Source organism: Sinohyriopsis cumingii, unplaced genomic scaffold (assembly GCF_028554795.1).
Source record: "Sinohyriopsis cumingii isolate HCF-2022 unplaced genomic scaffold, ASM2855479v2 utg000160l, whole genome shotgun sequence".
Taxonomy (NCBI): domain Eukaryota; kingdom Metazoa; phylum Mollusca; class Bivalvia; order Unionida; family Unionidae; genus Sinohyriopsis; species Sinohyriopsis cumingii.
The window spans coordinates 6499172-6520883 of record NW_028315873.1 but is presented as its reverse complement, the minus strand read 5'-3'; the positions used below and the strand labels follow the sequence as shown (position 1 = coordinate 6520883).

At 35.6% G+C, this 21712-nt stretch overlaps 1 protein-coding gene across 1 annotated transcript; it reads right to left on the bottom strand.

The window, feature by feature from the left end:
• Positions 1-8103: 8103 nt before the first annotated feature.
• LOC149774699 (uncharacterized) lies at positions 8104-13783 on the bottom strand. The gene has a single exon (XM_089945014.1). It carries the CDS (start codon positions 13587-13589, stop codon positions 11499-11501), a length of 2091 nt encoding a protein of 696 aa, XP_089801140.1. The 5' UTR covers positions 13590-13783; the 3' UTR covers positions 8104-11498.
• Positions 13784-21712: the final 7929 nt, after the last annotated feature.

Sequence of the window (21712 nt, the reverse complement as noted above, 5' to 3'; positions counted from 1 at the left end):
GTTTTAAAAAGACCATATAAATCATGTTTTGGAGAATTAATCTCACTAGTTGATGGGTTGTTAAACTGTTAATTGTATGCTGTGCTGTTTGGAGTTATTTCAAATTACTTGGATTCAAAAGGATTATTTCTGTTATTTTTCTGGAAAATATATGTGCTCATGTAATACTGTGGAACAAGAACAGTTTTTTTTTATTTTATAAAACTGTATTCAGCTATCAGAAACCGGAGCGATAATTCCTTGTTTCTGCAAGGAAATGTAGACTTCAACACTACTGATTGCAGCATACGCCATCGTCTTCCATCTTGGATTCTTCGTTGGGATTCGAACTTGAAATCAGTATAACATTTTTTATTATTAAGACTACTACAATTTTATTATTGGATTATTCAGGAATTATTTTTGGATTTGATTCTCTAAAACCGTAAGTTCATATTTTTTTCATTTTTACAGATTTTTCCAGGGAAATAAATTATTGCATTTTTTCAAAGCTTGTTGTTTTCACTTTTTCTTGTGATACTGTTTATTCGAGCCTAAACAAAATGTGACTGAAGAAATTATTTGTGTGTGTCTTTAAGTGTTTTTTTTTTCAGATGCCCACTCTAAATGAAACCTTCACTACACAAGTCACATTTGAATCGCCTTTCTCCATGTGTATCCTTATGTGAATTTTTAGATAATCCTTTTCAGTGTACCCTTTACAGCATTGTTCACACCTAAATGGTTTTCCTTCACTGTGTTTTCTAAAATGTCTCCTCAAGTGTCTCTCTTTACTAAACCATTTACCACGTCTATCACACTGGAATGGTTTTTCTGCACTGTGTATTGTTAAGTGCATCCTCAGTGCTTGTTCTTTATTGAACAAGTGACCACATATCCCACATGTATATGGTTTGTCTCCATTATGTATCCTTAAGTGGACACTTAATTGTTCACTTTGACTGCAGGATTTATCACAATGTGGCAAATGTATGGTTTCTCGAATATGGACATACTGGCTTCCTTTTAGATGGAATAGGTGGCCACAAAAATCACAGTTGTATGCTTTTCTTCACTATGTACGTTCATGTGCGTCCTTAGTATTCCAGTCTGATTAAACATTTTACCATATTCATCACATTTGCATGGTTTTTCTCCACTATGGATTCGCAAGTGACCACTGTCAGTAAAGCCTTTACCATACATATCACAACTGTGTGGTTTTTCAACACTATGTTTTCTCAGGTGTCTCTTAATGTTCTCTTTGTGACTAAAATACTGGCCGCACATTTCACATGTGTATGATTTTTCTTCACTATGAATAATCATGTGTCTTCTTAGGCTCCCACTGTGTGGAAAAATGTGCCCACATATTACACATTTACATGGTTTTTCAACATGCTGGATCCTTAGGTGGTTTTCATTTTGACAACTCGAAGTAAACTTATTACCACAAAATTATATCATCAGAGGTCTCCTCTGACTTCCATTACGATTGAACATTTTACCACATATTTCACACTTGTATAATTTTTTTCTCCATTATGTGTTTTCAATTGGTTCTTGTGGCAAATCTACAAAACCGCTTGGTGGTATTGAATTATTGCTTTTTCTGAGCTGATTAATATTTTATCACAAGAAGAACGGGTCAAAACGTAGGTCGATAAATCAGCCCTTCACCCGTGATGATGATTTGTTGTTTATATCGTCCATCAGTATCAACACTGATTTGGGGGGTTGATTTATCGGACTAGTCAAAACGGAGAGCGAGACATTTCGACCCCATGACATATCGACCCCAAGAAAATTCACAAGACATTTCGACCCCAATACATTTCAACCCCAATTTATGTATTTTCAAAACAACATGCTTAATTAGCACACTGCTAACGGTGATTCCCACTAATCACACGATTATTCATTGACGTCTGCAATTAAAGAAGATACCATCAAACCGCTAAATCGCCAAAAAAAAAAAAAAAAGATTTCAACAGTTAATTATAATTAAGGTCACTTTTATGAAGTTAATCAATGCACGCTAATTCGCATGAAAAGAAATCAAATTTACCACACATTGTAAATTTGTATTTTTTTAAATTAAAAATCCGATCTTTTTTAAACAATAATTCGCACACTGCTAACGGTAATTCCGACTAATCACACGATTATTCATTGATAATTGCAATGCCAGTAGCTGGTAAAGGAAAGTAACATTTCTATTCGTCAGAATGTTACCACGTGATCAAAAAGAATTGCGTTTATTTATTATGAACTGTAAGGAGAACTACTTTTCTAAGAATACCCACTTCTATAATATTCATGTTGAAAATTTACCCATTTGACCTTGTATTTATCAGCGAAATTTAAGAAGAACTTTTACGATTTTAATTATATTATTACAGTGCTGCATTACTTAAAGCATCGATTCGTCTTCGCAGCGAACTGATCAAAGCAGATTATTTAAGGCAAATGGGTGATGAGATAATTGCATAAGACTACATTTTCCTCTATTATATTTGGCAGAATAATACCGTAATGAAAGTGTTCACGTATATAAGCGTGATTAACTAACGACTGCATCTGCCAATAACTATAACACTTCTACAGAATCTGGCAATGCAGCTGTGTGATACACATGCAAATGAGATGATTGGTCTTGTTCGTTTCTTTACCAGCAGTCTAGACTTTCGTGGCAGTTGCTGGCATAAATGATAACACGGGTTATGGTTGCGTGCACTGATCGTCACAGAAACATTCCATATGGAATTAAAGGGAGGATCAGCTGCTACGAAGCATCTCATTTGAATTGGTGGGGGTCTAATAAATAAAAAGAAATTGTATCCATCTATACCCCTATATCAGGTACAGTTTTATTTTAAATACGAACTAATGACTATAACACACTAGATGCAGTGATGCGCATGCTCATCAGTTCACATTCAGCTAAGAAAGCCGAATGGAGTATTTTACACCTTGGAAGATGAACCATTTTATATCTGTATCCTAGTATATACAATTTATGTCACAGTAGCAATTTGAAGCAAAATCATATATTTGGTTTGCCGGAAATTTCTTCGCAAGAAAAAGAAATCGCAATCTACTTGGACAACGTCACTCGCACCTTCTCTGTCAATCATCGTTTCGTAAACAGCCTAGGTGGTCCGATCGGCAGCTATCTGTACACATCGATGCATGATTCGTCGGATTGACCGAGAAGCTGCGAATCAAAGACCAAGGTGCAGTATTTGGCCACATGATATCCCCTACTTCCCATAATTCCATTATATTACAAAGTAATTAGCGTGTTTTGAAAAAAGTCTTCATTTATATCATGTGTTGAATATTAGTAGTTATACGTGGCATTATAGCTTCTTACATAAATCTCAATATTAAGAAGGGTCGATATTTTAATATTTTTTTATGGGAATTTAACATTATGGATGGAAGTGTTGGTTCTCCACTGACATTTAGCAATCTGTTTGTGCAATTATGGCTATTATGGGATATTAACGTTATACAAAAATGGATTCGTCTTCTTCGGCAATCTAAACGTAGCATTTCATATCCCAATATGGGAATTTAACATGAGTGGTTTACAGCTTCTTTTTTTAATTTCACTTTAGCCGTTTACAGACCCTTTAGGAATTTAACATTTGGTTTAGGTCGGTATTTGAATTTACATTATAGTACAACGTTCTGGCCAGTATCACTACCTACGGAAACAAAGTTTACACCAGCATCAAAAACTTACGCCGGTACTGTGAACAATGAGAATTTGCATTGCATAGAAACTGTAAACATGTCATGACCACTTTTGGGGTTTACCATCACTGTAACAAAAAAAAAACTGGGTTGTTAAATCTAACTGTATGAATGAATATTATATCATAAAGTTTCGTCGGTATAACCACCTAATTTAATATTATGGATAGCACTAAGGCCTATAATGGGATTACATGGTACAGGGTCATTAGTACTTCATACGGGAATTTAACATTACAGGGACATTCTGGCCTACATTAAGAGTTAACATTATTTTATTTTGTTGAGGAATTTGTTATAAGCATATTGATGCATTTTGTTCAAGCATTGATACACCTTCTAGATTTTTCGCAGTGTGTGTTTATTCTTATTTAAAAAGCAGAGAGAGAGAGAGAGAGAGAGAGACGGGGGGGGAATATTAATTTATAAACAGAAAACATTTTTTTACTGAGAATAATCTCTTAACACTTAACCAGTTTGATTTTATGAATCACTAGTGTACACTAATAGAGGCAATATACTTGCGAGACATCTCTTTGTTTTGTTGCTTCTTCATAGATTGTTAGTTACCATTCCCTGACATTTGTTTTGTCGGTGAGGTGGGCGATGATTTGTCCTAACTTTATATTTTGTAATGCTGCAAACTTGCGTCGATAATATCAATCAGCTATAAAAGCACTTACATGTCATTAAATTTAAATAAGTGTGGTATTTAAATAGAATCAAACAACAGAAGTCAAGCCAGTTTTGTCTTCTGTTTTTTTTATTGTTATGTTGAATATCTTTTTTATCAGGAGCCTAAACATAGTCCGTACTTCTAACATGAGAATTATGTGCAGAGGACACAAATATAAAGATTATGTTTTCTGGTCAAACTGAGATATGAATGGACGTTTCAGTAATATATGTTACTGTCGACAGTCAACTTTGGGGTATTTTCATTATCACAAAATTTGCTCTCTTTGGAACCTTAACATGACGGGATATCACAGACTCCCATTAATAGGATGGTTCAGACACACTTAACATAAAACACTAACATTACTGACAAACACTTATTCTTACTGACAGGAACCCACCCTTTCTGGCCAATTCTCACTCATACAGACACAGATCTATTAGTATTATGAAGACTAATGTATATTCTCAAAAAAGACACAGACAAACAATAGACGAACATACATACTTATCTTTATATCCACACAATGCAATCCAAAACACAAAGACACATACAGAACCAAGGGAAGGACAATAACGTATGATGACTAACACATACATGCATGCAAAAGGGTGGCAGGGGGAGACGTAAGTTTTGTTTTGTATGCACATAAACAAACAAACACAAACTTACTAATATAAAAGGAATACGAAAGTAAATTAAAATGGTAACTTGCTCACCTATTTAGAATCCAACACCTGCACACATACAAACAAAACATGCTGCCAAAAGTGTCATTATTATAAAATCACTAGCGCACTTACCTGTATTCTATTACTCTCACACATGCAGTGGAACTGATAAGGGAAGATAAAGGGACGTTTGATTGCTTTGCTTTTTTAACATAAAATTACACGAACACAGACATCTATGTACAACGAAAACAATAAATTGTAAAACAATTGATTAGTATTAACTTTGCAATATAGCTGGTGGCCCTGAAAAAGACCGTTGGTTTAATGTCCACAGTTGTCTTTAATGTTCTTTACCTTCCGAACAGTGCTCAAGTGACAGTACTCATCAGCGGACACCTTTCATCTGGCCCTGTGTTCAGTGAGACAAATACTGAAAGGTGAGTCCTGTGCTACAAAGGACTTCTTATTGGTAATTATGATAGCGTTGCTCCTGCTTCACCCTGTTGCTGTCTATATTCCAACCGCATCAATTCTTCTTCTTCTTCTTGTTATTATTATTAATATTATTATCATTTTATTATTATGATTATTATTTTTTTAATTATTATTATTATTATTATTATTATTATTATTATTATTATTATTATCATTATTATCATCATTATTATTATTATTATTATTTTATCATTATTATTATTATTATTTTATTATCATTGTTATCATTATTGTTATTATATTATTATGATTATTATTATTATTATTATTATTATTATTATTATTATATCTTAGAGAAGTCATTCTGTTCATCAAAGCTCTCTTTATCAATCGTCTTCTCTTTGGTATCCGGTTTTCAGAATGCCCAACCACCCACGTAAAATGAACGATTGTCCGTTTGTCTTCTGCGGTCGCTCATTTTGACAGATTTTAGCTGTCGCTCATTTATACAGTCTTTTGCTGTCTCTCATTTTGACAGTTTTTAGCTGTCGCTCATTTTGACAGGTTTTAGCTGTCGTTCATTTAGACAGTCTTTTGCTGTCGCTCATTTTGAGTTTTTAGCTATCGCTCATTTTGACAGTTTTTAGCTGTCGCTCATTTAGACAGTCCTTTGCTGTCGCTCATCATGAAAGTTCCACGATGAATGTCAAGTCTAGCAAAATCTATACCTTTTACAGGAAAGGAATTTTAACTAGTTTAGACATTCTGTCAGCGATAGGGCTTCATTTTGGGACTACTCAGCCAATCTGAGCACGACTGGCCCTTTCCATCCATCTCGTGTTTTTTTTATTCACCAATCAGAGCTCTGGAATACTGGCGTGACTCTCAGGTGATGCACTGTTAAGTATATTTAATTTAAACTGGGTACATAACTTTCGTCCATGATTGAAAGTTAGATAATGTAAACAGTAAACTTGATGTTACTTGGTTACATTTTGTCGGAGATTGTAGGTCATAAATAGGTTCTTTATGAGCTTAGATTATTCTAGACACAGACTTGTTTACAATTTAATTGGAATTTTCCATTAGAATGACTCACATGTAGATCAGGTGAAAATGTATATAGAAAGGGACTTGTTAAACGATTAACTGTTATTTTAACATCCGTCTGTAAAAATCCTTTACAGTTGTATTTAAATATTATTTAAATTATTCATTGGAATTGCAAAGTGCCAATTGATTTTGGATTAACAAATTATTTTTAAATCATTGTGAATTCATTCAAAGACAGTCTGGATTGCATCTTTTTGAAACGGCAGAACATTCAAGACTGTTGAAAATCATTCTGAACAATATATATTTTTGGAGTTGTTGAATAAACCCCCAAGATGTACGAAAAAACTGATGAATGCTTTGCAAGTCTCAAGGATAAAAACGCTTTTATAACTGTTTTTGGTAATCCGTCTCTTAGAAAGTGATGAAAAATATGTATAAATATATTAACAGGCACTGGTGATGTTTCAATTAGATCTCATTTCCCTATTTATTACATTGTTGTGACGACCATCGCATCATTATCCATATCCCATACTAATATTTAGTGGTGGGCCGTCACTAATTTATGGTTATACAGAGCTTGAAACACTAACTTTTGACAAAGTACATGCACTATACAATACAAAGGAAATAACTTTAAGGGATGTTAGCAGTTAGCACGACGGGTGTGGTACGCTGCTCATGAACAAATGGTTATAGATTTTGCAAATAGTAATGTCCTACTTCAGTCAAGAATGTATCCTATAACACTTAGAAATCAGTTTGTTTTTAAAATAATACCTTTAAATAAGTTTTAAAATTTCCATACCATAGATTGTAAATCTGCTGTTAAAAATGGCCCATTTACATGAATATCGCCTGATAAAAACGGTCCATTTACATCAATATCGCCTTTTCTTTTAGAAAATAGTCACAAGTTTTGCCAGACTGAATCTGTTGTTGAATCATGTAGAAATTAGTCATTAACCCAGCACACGCCACGTGTCTTGAAAAAGCTTCCATTGGAGGCAGAACAGCCCTGAGGAACATTTACACGTTCAACCCTTTGGTTCCATCGCCAAAAGTTATACCAGGTCTGTCTGGCAAGAAATGTAACTCGGTAACATTATCTGAATCTCTGTCCTGAGATGTGGCATGCAGGGCCTGTCTGCCCTCTAATATTGTACCTAGCGAGAGAGAGAGAGAGAGAGAGAGAGAGAGAGAGAGAGAGAGAGAGATGGATGGATGGATGGATAGATAGATAGATAGATAGATAGATAGATAGATAGATAAAACTAGAGATAACTAGCCACAAAATCAACCCTTTCAAAACAGGCTGGTCCACAAAGTCAACGCCTTCAAATCAAGTCGGCCAAGGTTTCAGACAACCCTGAGTCAACCTCAACTCAACTCGATTGAGAAATAATTCTTACTTGTTTTTAAAGAAAGTCGGACAAATTGTAATATAATATAATATAATATAATATAATATAATATAATATAATATAATAAAGCATGCTATAATCTGTTGGAACATATTCTAATTTAATAGAACATAATATAATAAAATGTACTATCATTATTTCAGTTCATACAGCATAAACAATTTCACACAAAAGAGGACAAATAATGTTTACAACATCATGCTACAGCCAGCAGACATTCACTAATTACGTCAACAAGCAAAGCTATTGTAGATTCTGTTACTGCTACTTGCGATTATGTCCATAAATGAATACAGTCGTTTATAAGCAAATGCAGCCATTGTTGTTCATAAGCTATTCCCACCTCACTTTGGCATCTATCATGAACCATTGTAAATATAAACTCTTTGCTGTAACACACATAGGATTTAAATATGACATATTTTAAACGACCTGAAAAGCATATTTATTCTCAGATATGAGGAAATGAGGTTGGCCTTGTGCATCATGATTATGTACCAGATATGAGGAAATGAGGTTGGCCTTGTGCATCATGATTATCTACCAGATCTGAGGAAATGAGGTTGGTCTTGTGCATTATGATTATCTACCAGATATGAGGAAATGAGGTTGGCCTTGTGCATCATGATTATGTACCAGATCTGAGGAAGTGAGGTTGGCCTTGTGCATCATGATTATCTACCAGATCTGAGGAAATGATGTTGGCCTTGTCCATCATGATTATCTACCAGATATGAGGAAATGAGGTTGGCCTTGTGCATCATGATTATCTACCAGATCTGAGGAAATGAGGTTGGCCTTGTACATCATGATTATCTACCAGATATGAGGAAATGAGGTTGACCTTGTGCATCATGATTATCTACCAGATATGAGGAAATGAGGTTGGCCTTGTGCATCACAATTATCTACCAGATATGAATGAAGTATGTGTCCTATGTACGTAAGCTAATTTGCAATCAGCAGCATTTCTTCGCAAAGTCTAACTTCAGGTGAATAAATTGTTATCAGACTTTATGCTTTGAAATACATACACACGTACAGTTATTTGTGTTGTACACAATATCATTTGTTAACGCGGAACGTTTACGGATTCTTAACAATTTTCGTAATCCGCAAATAATGGGCCCAAGCACAGACTTATCAGGCAAACTGAAATTATTCATAAATAAACTGTCAATGTTGAATAAGACCTATTCAAATCACCATGAAGTTTATCAATAGATCCATTAAACAGAACTGGGTGCTAAACACTTTCTTGCAGGACACCTTTATATTATAGCGACACAGAAAGGCATTCATGATGTCTGATTATCTGTACCCATATGGTGATTTATTGTAATAAGGAAAAGCAAACTAAGCACATGCAATGGAACTTTTTATTTTTTCACTTTCTGAATCAGATCTAATAATTTATTCGGTCAAAAGCCTTTGCCACGTTAAAGGAACATGCATACACTGGACTGCCGTTATCGACATAGCAATTCATGCCTTTCTTACAGACATACTTAGGATATCATAGTGGCCATACCAATAGGTCGATGATTGTTTTTTATATCAGATACGTCACAAACCTTCCACTTGAGTTTTGGTATCAGTCACGTTAGTGAGGAATAAATATATACACAAGTACAAGACAACGCAATTAGTACAAGTATGCTATTACAGGACAACACAATTAGTACAAGCATGCTATTACAAGAATACTTAAGCTGTTCCACTTAAAAACAATCAGCACGTGTGAATAACTGTATTTTAGGAAAGCAATAGTATTATCAACCACATACAAAATGTACGAACTCAGCATCACTTTATTTAACATATTTCTTGGAGTCAACCAATACACTACCTTAGTGTTTTTCGCCTTTAAGTGAATTATCATCCAAACCAGATCTTACAGCTTGTCACTCAGTGGCACTTGTGTATGTGTGTGTGTGTGTGAGAGAGAGAGAGAGAGAGAGAGAGAGTTAGATTTTTAACGTAGCTTTAACAATGTTTCAGTCATATCGCTACGATGTTTGCAGTGTGGCAGTTTATAGAGATGTCTAGCATGGGGCATCGTGCCACAGACATGTAGCATGATGTCCGACCCAGTCACATTGTTCAGGCCGACCAGTCCTAACACTAGCTTCTTAATGCTGAGCGCCAAGCGAGGCAGACGTTAGTATCATTTTTGTAAGTCTTTGGTATGACTAGGCCGGGAATCGAACCCACGACCTCCCGCATTCGAGACGGACGCTCTAACCACTAGACCACATGAGCGGTTCATCCTCTAAGTAATACAGCATATAGATAGATGGTCTTCTCCAATATTCTTGGCACTAAATAACCAACTTGTTTTGCAGTGCCGGAAAGCACCAAACCAGACCAAAGCAAATGGTCTTTGTCATGACTGATTAATCGTTTGATGGACATTTTCTAAGTACGACAGCGAATGGGAAAATGATCTTTGATTGACTTGAGCCGGCTTTGTCAGCGAATGGAAAATGATCTTTGATTGACTTTGGCTGGCTTTGTCAGCGCTAGATTTCATTCAGATTCGTCTGAAATATGTTGAATAACATTGCAACTTAGATAAATGCGGCAACCGGTGCCAAGTTGTCTGGTCACTGGGCCTATCAAATTTCGGCCCATATTGTATTACCTGTTTGGATTGACTTTAATAATTTGGCCCGGTTGTCCATTATCAAAGAACAGAGAGCCTGGTTGCACAGGTTTTGGTCCGAATTGTGCTAAGCATAAGTAGTGTTGACTTGGGCCGATTTGTCATGTCACATAAGTAATACACTTTTTATACTGATGTGTTTCGCGGTCTGATCAAACCGGCCTGTACAGACTGTAATTTCATGATTCTAAATAGATTTCTGATTACTCACAAAAACAGGTCTGGTCGATCCAGAGAGAATAAAATATCTCCATACGTATCTCTATTTGAAGCTCTTTATGTTTCACGTCTCGTAAGAAACTAATATGTTTTAGGTTTATTAATTTATTTATTTGTCAACGTTATATCTGTCGACACGCACGTTTCTTGTGTACAGGGACGCCTAACTGTTCACCATCTTGACACATTTTCATAACCGAAGTGAAACGACCGGCTGTACTTTAGTCAGAACACATATCACACACGACGAAAATTCGACGACCAAACTGAAACAGCTGCGAGCGATAATATTACGCAACCGTGGGGCATTTTAAAATTGTCTACGTATATCTTACTTCAAAGGGTATGTAAGCTTGGAAGTGACATCGTTTTATGTATGCAACCGACCGCTAATACAGAAATTTAAAAACAAATGCAACTGCATAATACAAAATTGATTATAAAGATGTTTACAACAAAGACAATAATACTATACACTACCATCTCCTTAGCGTAACGTTGATTCTATTCCTCTTCATATTTATAACAGCTGCACTGCAGTTTAGTGTTTCGCATTATATTATTGATACCGATTTGATGTGCTGGGAGTTATGATACTGTTATGTTCAGTCAAACAATTCAAAGACTTCTGCCAAATTACATTTTCCAGATGTCAAAATTAGTTTCGTTCTTCCTCTGTCGAATCGGATGGTGAATGGCTTCCTCTTCTCTGTTAGAGTCTTTATCAGTTTCCCTTCCACTGATATCTGTTGGACGCAGTCGGAATTATATCCACACAGGTATATATTTCCATCCCTGTCCGTATCGACACCAGCTGGTCCCTTCATTTCAGGGTCTGTGTAGGTAAACAGGACATCCCAAGATGAGTTGTAAGCAACTAATCTATTGCCATTATGATATGATACGTATAGGACTGTTTTGGAAGCATTAGTTGCGATACGCATCGGTCCAATCAGCTTCTCGCTTTCATAATTCTTTTGCTGAATCATCCTGATCTCAGTTCCATTCATGTCAAGCATTAGAATACAATGCTGATCTTTCCCAGTAGTGACTGCCAATAGGTTCCCAGTCGTTACTATACCATAACATTCAAGTCTCGTTCTGAACTCCCTCACATTTTGCATCTTGCCAGATATTCTAATAATCTGAATTTTCTTTCTATAAGGAATTGTCACAGCCAGGTAATTAGGTAAGAAAGGGCACGCATTCCAGGGTCTATCTGGACATACTAGAACGTCTGTACATTCATAATTATTGGGATCGAACAACTTCAGCTTTAAATTCATATAATCTACTAATATATGTCTGTTGTCTTCCAGTTGCAGTACATCTGACACGGCACATTCATTTTCATCGCCAGATAATTTAACACAAAAAGCTGAAATTTTCACAGCATTTCTTTCACTTGTTGTGGGAAGAGTAACCTCGCTCTCACACTCCAGTTCTGGTTCTCCAGCACTGACAGCTGCTTGAGGGATATTTGTATCTTCCATTACAGGACTTAAACGCCTTAAGTCTGACTTCAAATGCGGACATGGTGGTAGGTCAGGTTTTGTACGTGTTACATTAATTCTTCCAAGTATTTTCAGACTATTTGCCAAATTACGGAAAGTCTTGTCCACGTCAAACGTGAGCTGAACATCGACAACATTTTCCCTGTAACTATCAATTGTTTCAACGTACCTGTGTTGATTCTGGTCAAGCTTGTGGAGCATGATAATCTTCTGAACCTCTGATCCATGTTTCATCGCAAGTTCAAGCTGGGTCCGGTCACTGTCGATAGCAGTTATTAGGCTGTGTCCCATGGCCTCCAAAGAATGAATGTTTAAATTTTCAACTTTATGTTTTCCTTCAATATCGGCGATTAATGCATCTTCTAGTTCATCGACTTTAGAAATAAGTTGTAATTTTGCATTCTGAATCTCTTGTAAGATGGATTTCTTGTCATTAGCAACATTTGTTCCATTCGTCACGACTTTGCCAATTATGTCTTTCAAGTAACCGTGTAGATTGTTCAGGATGCTTTCTAATTCTGTTGATTTATTTTTTGAATCGTAATATTTTAGCATGTCTTTAAGCGAGGTGATAGTGTCGCACTTTCTGTGTTCCAGAAAACCACAGGTGGCACAGCATAATTTGTAGTGGTCACTGCAGAAAAATTCGATATGTTTATCAGAATGTATTGGGCACATTTCAATGAAAGATAAATTTGGTCTCGCTCCATTTGTTTCACATTTGGCGTTTAAATCTGTCACCGTATGATGGTTTGTCGAAGGAATATCACCATGGCATTCTGTACACATACCACACATTGTCCTGTTGCAATCTCGACAGTAGGATGTCGCAGAGTTTTTTCTGTTTCGTTTTAGGCATAAGTCACACAGTTTGTCTCCATCTTTCTCCACAGCGACGTCCAACAGAGAAACAACCATGCTGTTCACAGGGAATGTCTCCGCCCATTTATGAATATCGACTTCGGGATTTTGTGGGATAGTATCAGCTCTACATACCGGGCAAGGAAAACATCTCTGTTCGGTGTCTCTTTGAGTCAGCTTGCTATTGATATGTGACTGGATACATGAAGTACAATACGTGTGGCCACAAGGAAGTAACTTTGGTTTCTTGAAAGTATCAAGACAGATAGGACATTGCAAAAGCTGTGAAATCTGTTTTCGCTCCTGAGTAGCTGTCGCCATTTAATCTGATACAGCACAGTGAAATGCCACATATTCATGCCGACAGATCAATAATGATCACGAAGATGATAAGCTTGTCGTGCTACCATTGGGAATACTGCCCTCCAATACTCTTCAAATTAATGGGCTGTAAATTAATGAGAAATTCTGCAAATGCAGTTAGTTACCTAATTAAGTAGAATTAATAACATTAGAATATCTGCATCCTGGACGCTTTCATTGCGAACAGGTTGTGAATAGTACCTTTGCTCTGTAAATGTAAAAGGCTGGTGTATTTTTTCATATTTTATGTTCTCGGTCATAGGAATCGAAATTGAACTGAATGAAATAATTTCTATAATCATCTACTTTTATTTTTGTTTTGTTTATTTTTGGAAGGTGGGGGAGTAATCTTTTTCTTTCTGTCCGGAATACAAATTTATACTTTAAAAATTTTAAAACAGATTTCATGATTTTATCTTGAAATACAATGCCATCGTAAATAAGAATACAGACATTTCTCAGTATTCTTCTGCAAAAAGGGCTGAACAAAGTAGCATATTCATGCTGAGGATGCCCATATGAGCATCCGATGCCACTCCTCATCTCGCGGGTAGTTAGGAAAATTTATCAACTGATCTATCGTATCGAGAAATGTATGTAGTGTCCGTGTTCATATGCGTTATTAAAGTCTCCGCTATTACTTCATGCGCAAATAAAGTTTGCATCAGTGCAGAAATATAGTCTCAGGTAACGATGTGTACAGAAACGAAACCCGATTGCATTATGTTCCAAATATTCATAAACAATACATATACACTATTCCGTGACAGTGGCATAACAAGTTAGGTCCTGCCGTGAACTTGGTTAGTGTCTGAACCCACACATTTAAGCGACTGCATTTGCTTGTTGGCAAGAAATGTGCAAAGTCAAACAAGCTGAGAGTTTCACTGAGATCACCATATTCTAAAATTGTATTATTATTAAGGAGATTAAGTACCATATCTTTTAGCGTTTGCAAGAAGTCGAGTGGCAAAATGTTGTCATGCGGTGGACTGGGTCTACGCCTTTTTCTTTAGTGAGAGTAATGTTTGCGGGTCTTACATACCCCGACAATAATATTATCGGTGTAAGCTCTTTATGTTAAATTATTACGACGTTGTTACTGTAGCAACGAATCGTGCCCACGACCTCGTGGGAGTATTTATTCCGTTTTGCTATATCAGCCGCACATAACCCAAGATGGCCACCACTTGTTACAGGATGTAGAGAGTACCATGAGTACTGGACATGTATGTGCTTTTCCTTCTCTTTCCGTCCCAATGTAAATCGGTATGTGTTAACTAAATGTTGGCTCTAATACTCTTCCACACCAAAGGTTTGTCTTCCTGGTCATGGTCAATCTGTCTGAACTCTCCCCTAAGCAAGCCACTCCGTTGTTGTAGCACCTCTTTAAGATGGTTAAAGTGGCTGAAAGCCTTGGTGTCCATGAGTTAACGTTGTGGCGCTTACATCGGATGGTGTCTAGAGCTGTAAACATTGATGGAAAACTAGTTTGAAAGATTTCGTGTGAGGCTTGTACAAATCTTCCTTTTCAAAGAAAATGAAAGGCGGCATATGTAGATCATCATTAGAGGGAATACTAGTTTATCCATATGTGTGGATGGTAGAGTGTTTAAGTCTGTTAACGAGGGCACAGTGTGTATATAATAAAGAAACGTTTACAGTAATATAGCCTCAATAAATAAACATTTCCCATGAATATACAAATACGGAAGGGTATGCAAGCCAACTGCGGATTTATTAGAAACTAAGCATGTAATCGCCGTTGTTTATGAACCTCATTAACTTAGTATAATTTTCATCCAATCAGAGACGCAATGTTTCTATTTTAAGCTAAATTCCTTTTACCAGAACACATTTATGTCAGATTAAATTCGTAAAACTGTGTTTAATTGGTACTGGGAGTTTAGCTTTCAAGGTCTACAAATTGCTCATTAAATATCCAATATAACATAATACTTTCCAACTCTATTTTTAAAAAATGTCAGAAACGTTATCTAGTTTCGAGTACAGAATCGAGGGCATCATACAAATACAGAGCTCTTGTATATTGTTCAGGAGTGGATAGTTCAGAGAGGGAAAGGGGGCATAAACGAATGCGACAAATTGACAAAACTGGCAATCGGTGCTTCCTCTTGATCAAATAATATGGAGTGCAGGTGAAATGCTTTCTGAAGTTTTAATCAAATCTTTAGATTTATCATCTGTATTTTTACTTGGATGCTTTGATGCACATTGAATTACATTTCATGGGGCCAGATGATGAATTCCTTTATACACAATGAATTACATTTCATGACGCCAGATGACGAATCCCTTTATACACATTAAATTACATTTCATGAGGCCAGATGACGAATGCCTTTATGCACATTAAATTATATTGTTGCATAATATGAAAGTTTTAATTTGAATAATTTTGTATAAAATGTCAAACATTGAATACGTCTCATATAGTCATTGTCCTGATAAATGAATATCAATTACATTGTCCTGACAAATGAATATCAATTACATTGTCCTGATAAATGAATATCAATTACATTGTTCGATAAAACAAATTGCAATATATTGTTTATTGATTATGAACTTTGTCACAAACCAATATCCATTTCTAAATCATCCTTGGATGCCTTTTTATTTGAGATTGTGGAGAAAAGGAAAACCATCCCAACTGGAAAAAAAGATATTACAACTTGAAAGTGCCAGATGTTAAAACACGAATGACAAAGTCCTCACAATTACAAGATTATATAGTTCTCTACTTGACCTCAGATCATAACTAGCATTTCCTATATATAAAAACCATTACTTAATGGACAATAACCTTCTAGAATGACCCTGATGTTTACAAAATTAAAACCATGTGACTGTATACATGAAGTACACTATGTGTGGCAACAAGGAAGTAACTTTTGTTTCTTGAAAATATCTAGGACATAACAAACGCTGTTAAATCCATCTCTGCTCCTGAACCGGTGCGGCCATTTAATCTGACTCTGTGAAATAAGACATGCGTATGCAAACAGGTCAATAACGATCTAAAAGATAAAGCTTATCGCTGTCATTCGGAAAACTTCACAGATCTAGTCAAGAAGTTGACTAAGTACATTTTACTGATCTGTTAGTCTCCACATGCATGTACCGGTATCACCTGCACTCAAAAGAAGTTCCGAACTGTTGAAATTCACCAGGTTTTTTTTTTTTTTTTTAGAATCGGAACATATTCAAGGATGAAAGCTTAGAAAATGTTGAAGCAGATAACTTCGTTTTCAAGAAAAATTAAATTGTTAATGCAAAAAGTGTCACGAGATCAAAAGTAATTCAAGAAATCAATGGGCAGATGTGCAGTGTTTTGCAGTACCCTTAGCTGAATAATCAGTTCCTACAGAAGGGTCATTGCATTGACAAATACGTGAAAGAGTACCAGGTTACCGATTGTCCGTAAACAGACTTCCCGTGTGAAGTACGCAAAGAAATGGGTATGTCTGTGAATGAATGTAAATAAGGAGCAATTATTGAGATCATATTGGTTTTCGGCAAAGGTAATCCTGCATGGCCTATTTACGGCAGGTTGTAAATGAAAAAAATATTTCCAACGATTACGTTTCCTTTTCGCTTATTTTCTCATTTTCGTTCATATGATTGACATTGCGATTACGAAAACAATGCAGGGAATATTTTTTATATTATGTAATAAAATATAAATCGCGAACATGTAATTTTACTACTAGTCCCTCCAATAACGTTTCAATGCATTTAAGTAACAGATGTTATGTTGATGGCGTTAGACCCTAATGATTATAAAATCTTAAATTGCGTAATAAGCATTGATTGTTCAAAACCGGGCATCCTTAAGTGCTAAGAATCACATGTACCTGAAATAAGTCCAATAAAATGCGATCGATGTGTAGGTATTTATATATTTGACATAATTATATGATTTGGAACCAATCATGATTGCTGAATTACAAACACCAAAAAAACATAACCGATTGACGTGTCTATCACTCTTGCTTGCAATCATTAAACGCTGTGTGAAATCGATGCTAGACTACACATTCTGTCCCTAGTAACCATAACTTGCCATATATACCTTGCTAAATAAAGGATGCATTCCTTTTGTTGCCTATCGTTATGTATTATTTTTTGGCTTTCATTCGAGTATACAACGATCTATTACCAAAGGAAATCCATATTGATAGTTTATCAGCAAGATTTATCATGACACAGATGTACTTATAGTGAACATTACAGTGGAAGTCCATACACTTTTTCATACAATTTCCATTTTGGATGTATGTGGCCCTATGTGGGTGTTGTTAAAACTGGATGCAAACCTAACATGATTAATTTTCCTTAATCGCGAGGATCGTGAGTTTGACCTGTTTTTGTTAATTAGGTAGAGAGATAATGTATTGACTGAGGTACATACATGTGCAGTTAAATTAAAAGACTGAGCTTGAAATGAAACCTGTGAAATGTATCAACAGAGTAAAACATAATTTGAACGTTTGAGAGAAAACATAAAAAAGAAAACAACCTACCAAGAGATATGAAGTATAAACAGTTTGGCAAAAAAAGTTCCAGGAGGGTGAATACAGAATAAATATTGCCATCTTTTTCAATGATATTAAAATATTAGTAGTATCCGTCAGCACCAAATATCACCAAAGATGGTATTCTAGATCACTGAGATGCATTACTAACCTCAGTGGGACACTTAAGCATTCCAGGGTTTATCATAATTAACCATGTCAGTGGAAAATCTGTTTCTTCAATGTCAAAGGGAAGTTCGCGTATCTTGTTCCTTTTCTATATGTTTTTCTCAGATATAAAGGTTTTCATAGTCCATTGAGAAATATAATAATGGTTTAATAATCCACTGATAAACGTTAAACGGTTTTTAAATTTACGAAAGTTGTCTGCCGCTTCACAATTTATTTTGTGTAAAGGAACATAGTAATGTAAGGTTAAATATTTCATGTCCGCTCTATAAATCCTTTTTTTATCTGTTTAGTTTCAACAGGTAAGTTTTAAGGTAAGCACATTCAGGTAAATAGTCAATCGGTAGTATCTTCTTCGTCTAATGAGAAGTAGTCAAAAATATTGTATGGTTATTTACATTTAAACAAGTATAGCCTATTTTTTTAAAAAAATATTCATGATCACAAATTAAAAAATAATGAAAGAACCAATAACCATAAATGAGGTTGCTGTGGTTTGGGGGCTTTTTCTGTGGTTTGTTTTGTTGTTTGTTTGTTTTTAAACAATTAATGCTTAAACGTTTCGTGTGTGAAGTGTATTTATTATTTTAAAAGGAATTGGAAGACTTATTTGCGGAACATTTTTGTAGTGTCAGGGCATGCACATCCCATTCTCTCTGGCCAGGATCGGACGACAATACTGTCACATATAACACGATAAACGAAGAGGAAACGGCAAGACAATTTATTAATAATTTAGATAATTGTAACGCCGAGAACGACGAATATAACAGAAAGGAGGAAGCCACTGAAAATGAATCTGACGACGTGGTCATGGAAAAAAGTAGAACTGTAATAATTTTACGGACTGTCGGTGATTTGTTTGCTAATAAAATTGTCGGAACCCAAATCCTATTTATGACTACATATCAAGCTTGAGAACATTGCTAAAAGATGAGAAGGGATTTTGCATAATGGGTGAATAATCTCACGTCAGCGATGGAGAAAATACGCGGGAAGGGAAAAGAGAAGATTTCGATACAAGGATATTTCGCCGAAAATTATTTTCATTGCAGACAAACGTTTTTATTTGATTTAGAGCTAGGAAGATATACTTTACAAACTCTAATGGAACACACGATGATAATGATGAGGCGGGGAGTGTGGGTGGGGGGACCTGCAAATGCACTCGATGTGAAATGTGTAGTGGTGCACATATGAAATTATGCCAACGAGATTCGTATGCTCCAAGAGACGATGACAATGTACCACCCGTTGAGTTACCTGCAAATATCACCAAGAAGTTGGTAAACACTAATATGTTGTCATCTGTGACGAAAGCGAGAGATCTATGAAGTAAATCCGTTGTCATCATCCGGAAAGCTTGCATGTCATATAGAGATAGTTTCACCCAGAAAGCATGTGAGTTTAATGTGAGTTTAAGGTGCGAAATTATTACGACGGAAATCTTTGACCCACAGACATAAGATGACAAGCTGGAGGCCTCTCTACACAAATGCATGTGCATATATAAGCAGAAATAGGGCAGAGAAGTTAAAATGTCTCACTTCCCCATCATGCACGGCAGAAGGGTATTTTACCACTTTGCCAAACATGCGTATTTTCAGAATTTGTATCAGCTGGAAAAAGGAAGTTGAATTTTCTGAGGAAAATACAATATGACATGAAGATACTATGAAACATGGCCCCAATGTCATCATCTCAGCGGTAGACGGGACTCTACATCATCATGGTTCCGGAGAAACCAGATGTACTATGCACACAGACCACTGTCATAGTATGTGTGTTAATTTAGGTATTTGTCAAATTATTGAACGTATTTATGAAAAGATCCAAAATGTTAGCTGCTTATTATGATATTGATGACATAGATGATACGAAAGATGTACGTGTATTGTGAAAACTGAGTTTTTATTTTAATTTTCTTTGTATCATCTACCAAGTTTGTTTCACGTTTACATACTTGCATACACTAGCACGCCTGTAGATGGTTTCTTTGTAAATTGTTTAATATTTAGCCGTATCTAAATGGTAGTTTAAATACAATAATAACAGGTGAAGTTAAGGACCAGTAATAGAATACTTTCTTCGGAAAATATTATATTACTGTTTAAAGTGTTTAATTCATCCTTGTCTCACTACAAGCTAAAATACATTCATCGGAGGACAAAATAAGAGCCGGTTTGGAACTAATCTAAATGTCTATGGTTCGATATCTGTCCAGTGCAGCTCGATGTGTCCCTGTGAAGGCACGTATTGTCCATTTCCTCGACCTGATATAGTCAAAACTGTCATTAAAATCTCGCACAAGTAAAGCAATCTGGTCAGCTCATTAGATCGCATGCGAAGCTTACCACGACATAAGTACTGAGATCGAATCGTATCTTTCTTCCAATATTAACTCGTTGCAATCAGAATGTTATATTCAACAAGTAAATCACCAGTGATGTTGCTATGTCTGGATTTGTATGGGTTTTTTTCTTCATGCTGTTGTACAATACACTAAATATAGAAGCAAGTATTTCTAATTATGCTCTATATATAATCATATGAAGAAATCACGACAAAATTCCAGCTCAGAACAGCTTTATAAACAGATATCTAGTTTGATCATATAGAACAAGTGACCTTTTGACCTTTACACTTCATTTTGTCACGTGTTTTCCTTTTATCTAGTCTCTTTATAGTTAGGTTAACGTTGTACATATGTAGACGAGGTACATATTTAGTTTGTGGAGTTGTCATTCCTCTAACATTCCGTAATGTCCTGCAAGCGAAACAATTTAATTAACTGTGTCTCTTTTCAAGAAACGAAGCATGTTATGTACGTTTCTACTGATAAACATCAAACGATGTTTATCTCAGATAACAATAAATTATAATAAGATGAATAAATACATATGGATACCCTCACTACAAAGGATTTACAAAGATTATGGAATAGAGATGTAATACAATTTAGATATAATTCGCTTTTTGTAGGGGAAATTAGATGATATGAGAGAAGAGGGAGATGAGGAAGAGATAAAGTAAATTAAAAAGCAAATGAATACATGAAGAATGAAACACGTTTCATGTTTCATATAGTTTAACAATTTTATACATTTCAGAATAACACATTTCTAGTAAGACCTGCAGGTTCTATTGTGCATAGGATGAGTGGAATACTAATTCACCGGGTTAACATTGCACAAAGATATCACCTTTCCAGCGGCGACAGAGGCGTCAACGTTTTAATTATTTTTGTGCTAAACGTTTTGTTGTTCGAGGGTTTAACGCCATTTTTCAGCACAGGATAGGCTATACATGGCGGCCAGTATTAATGGTGAAGGAAGAACCTTGGAAAACCCAGGG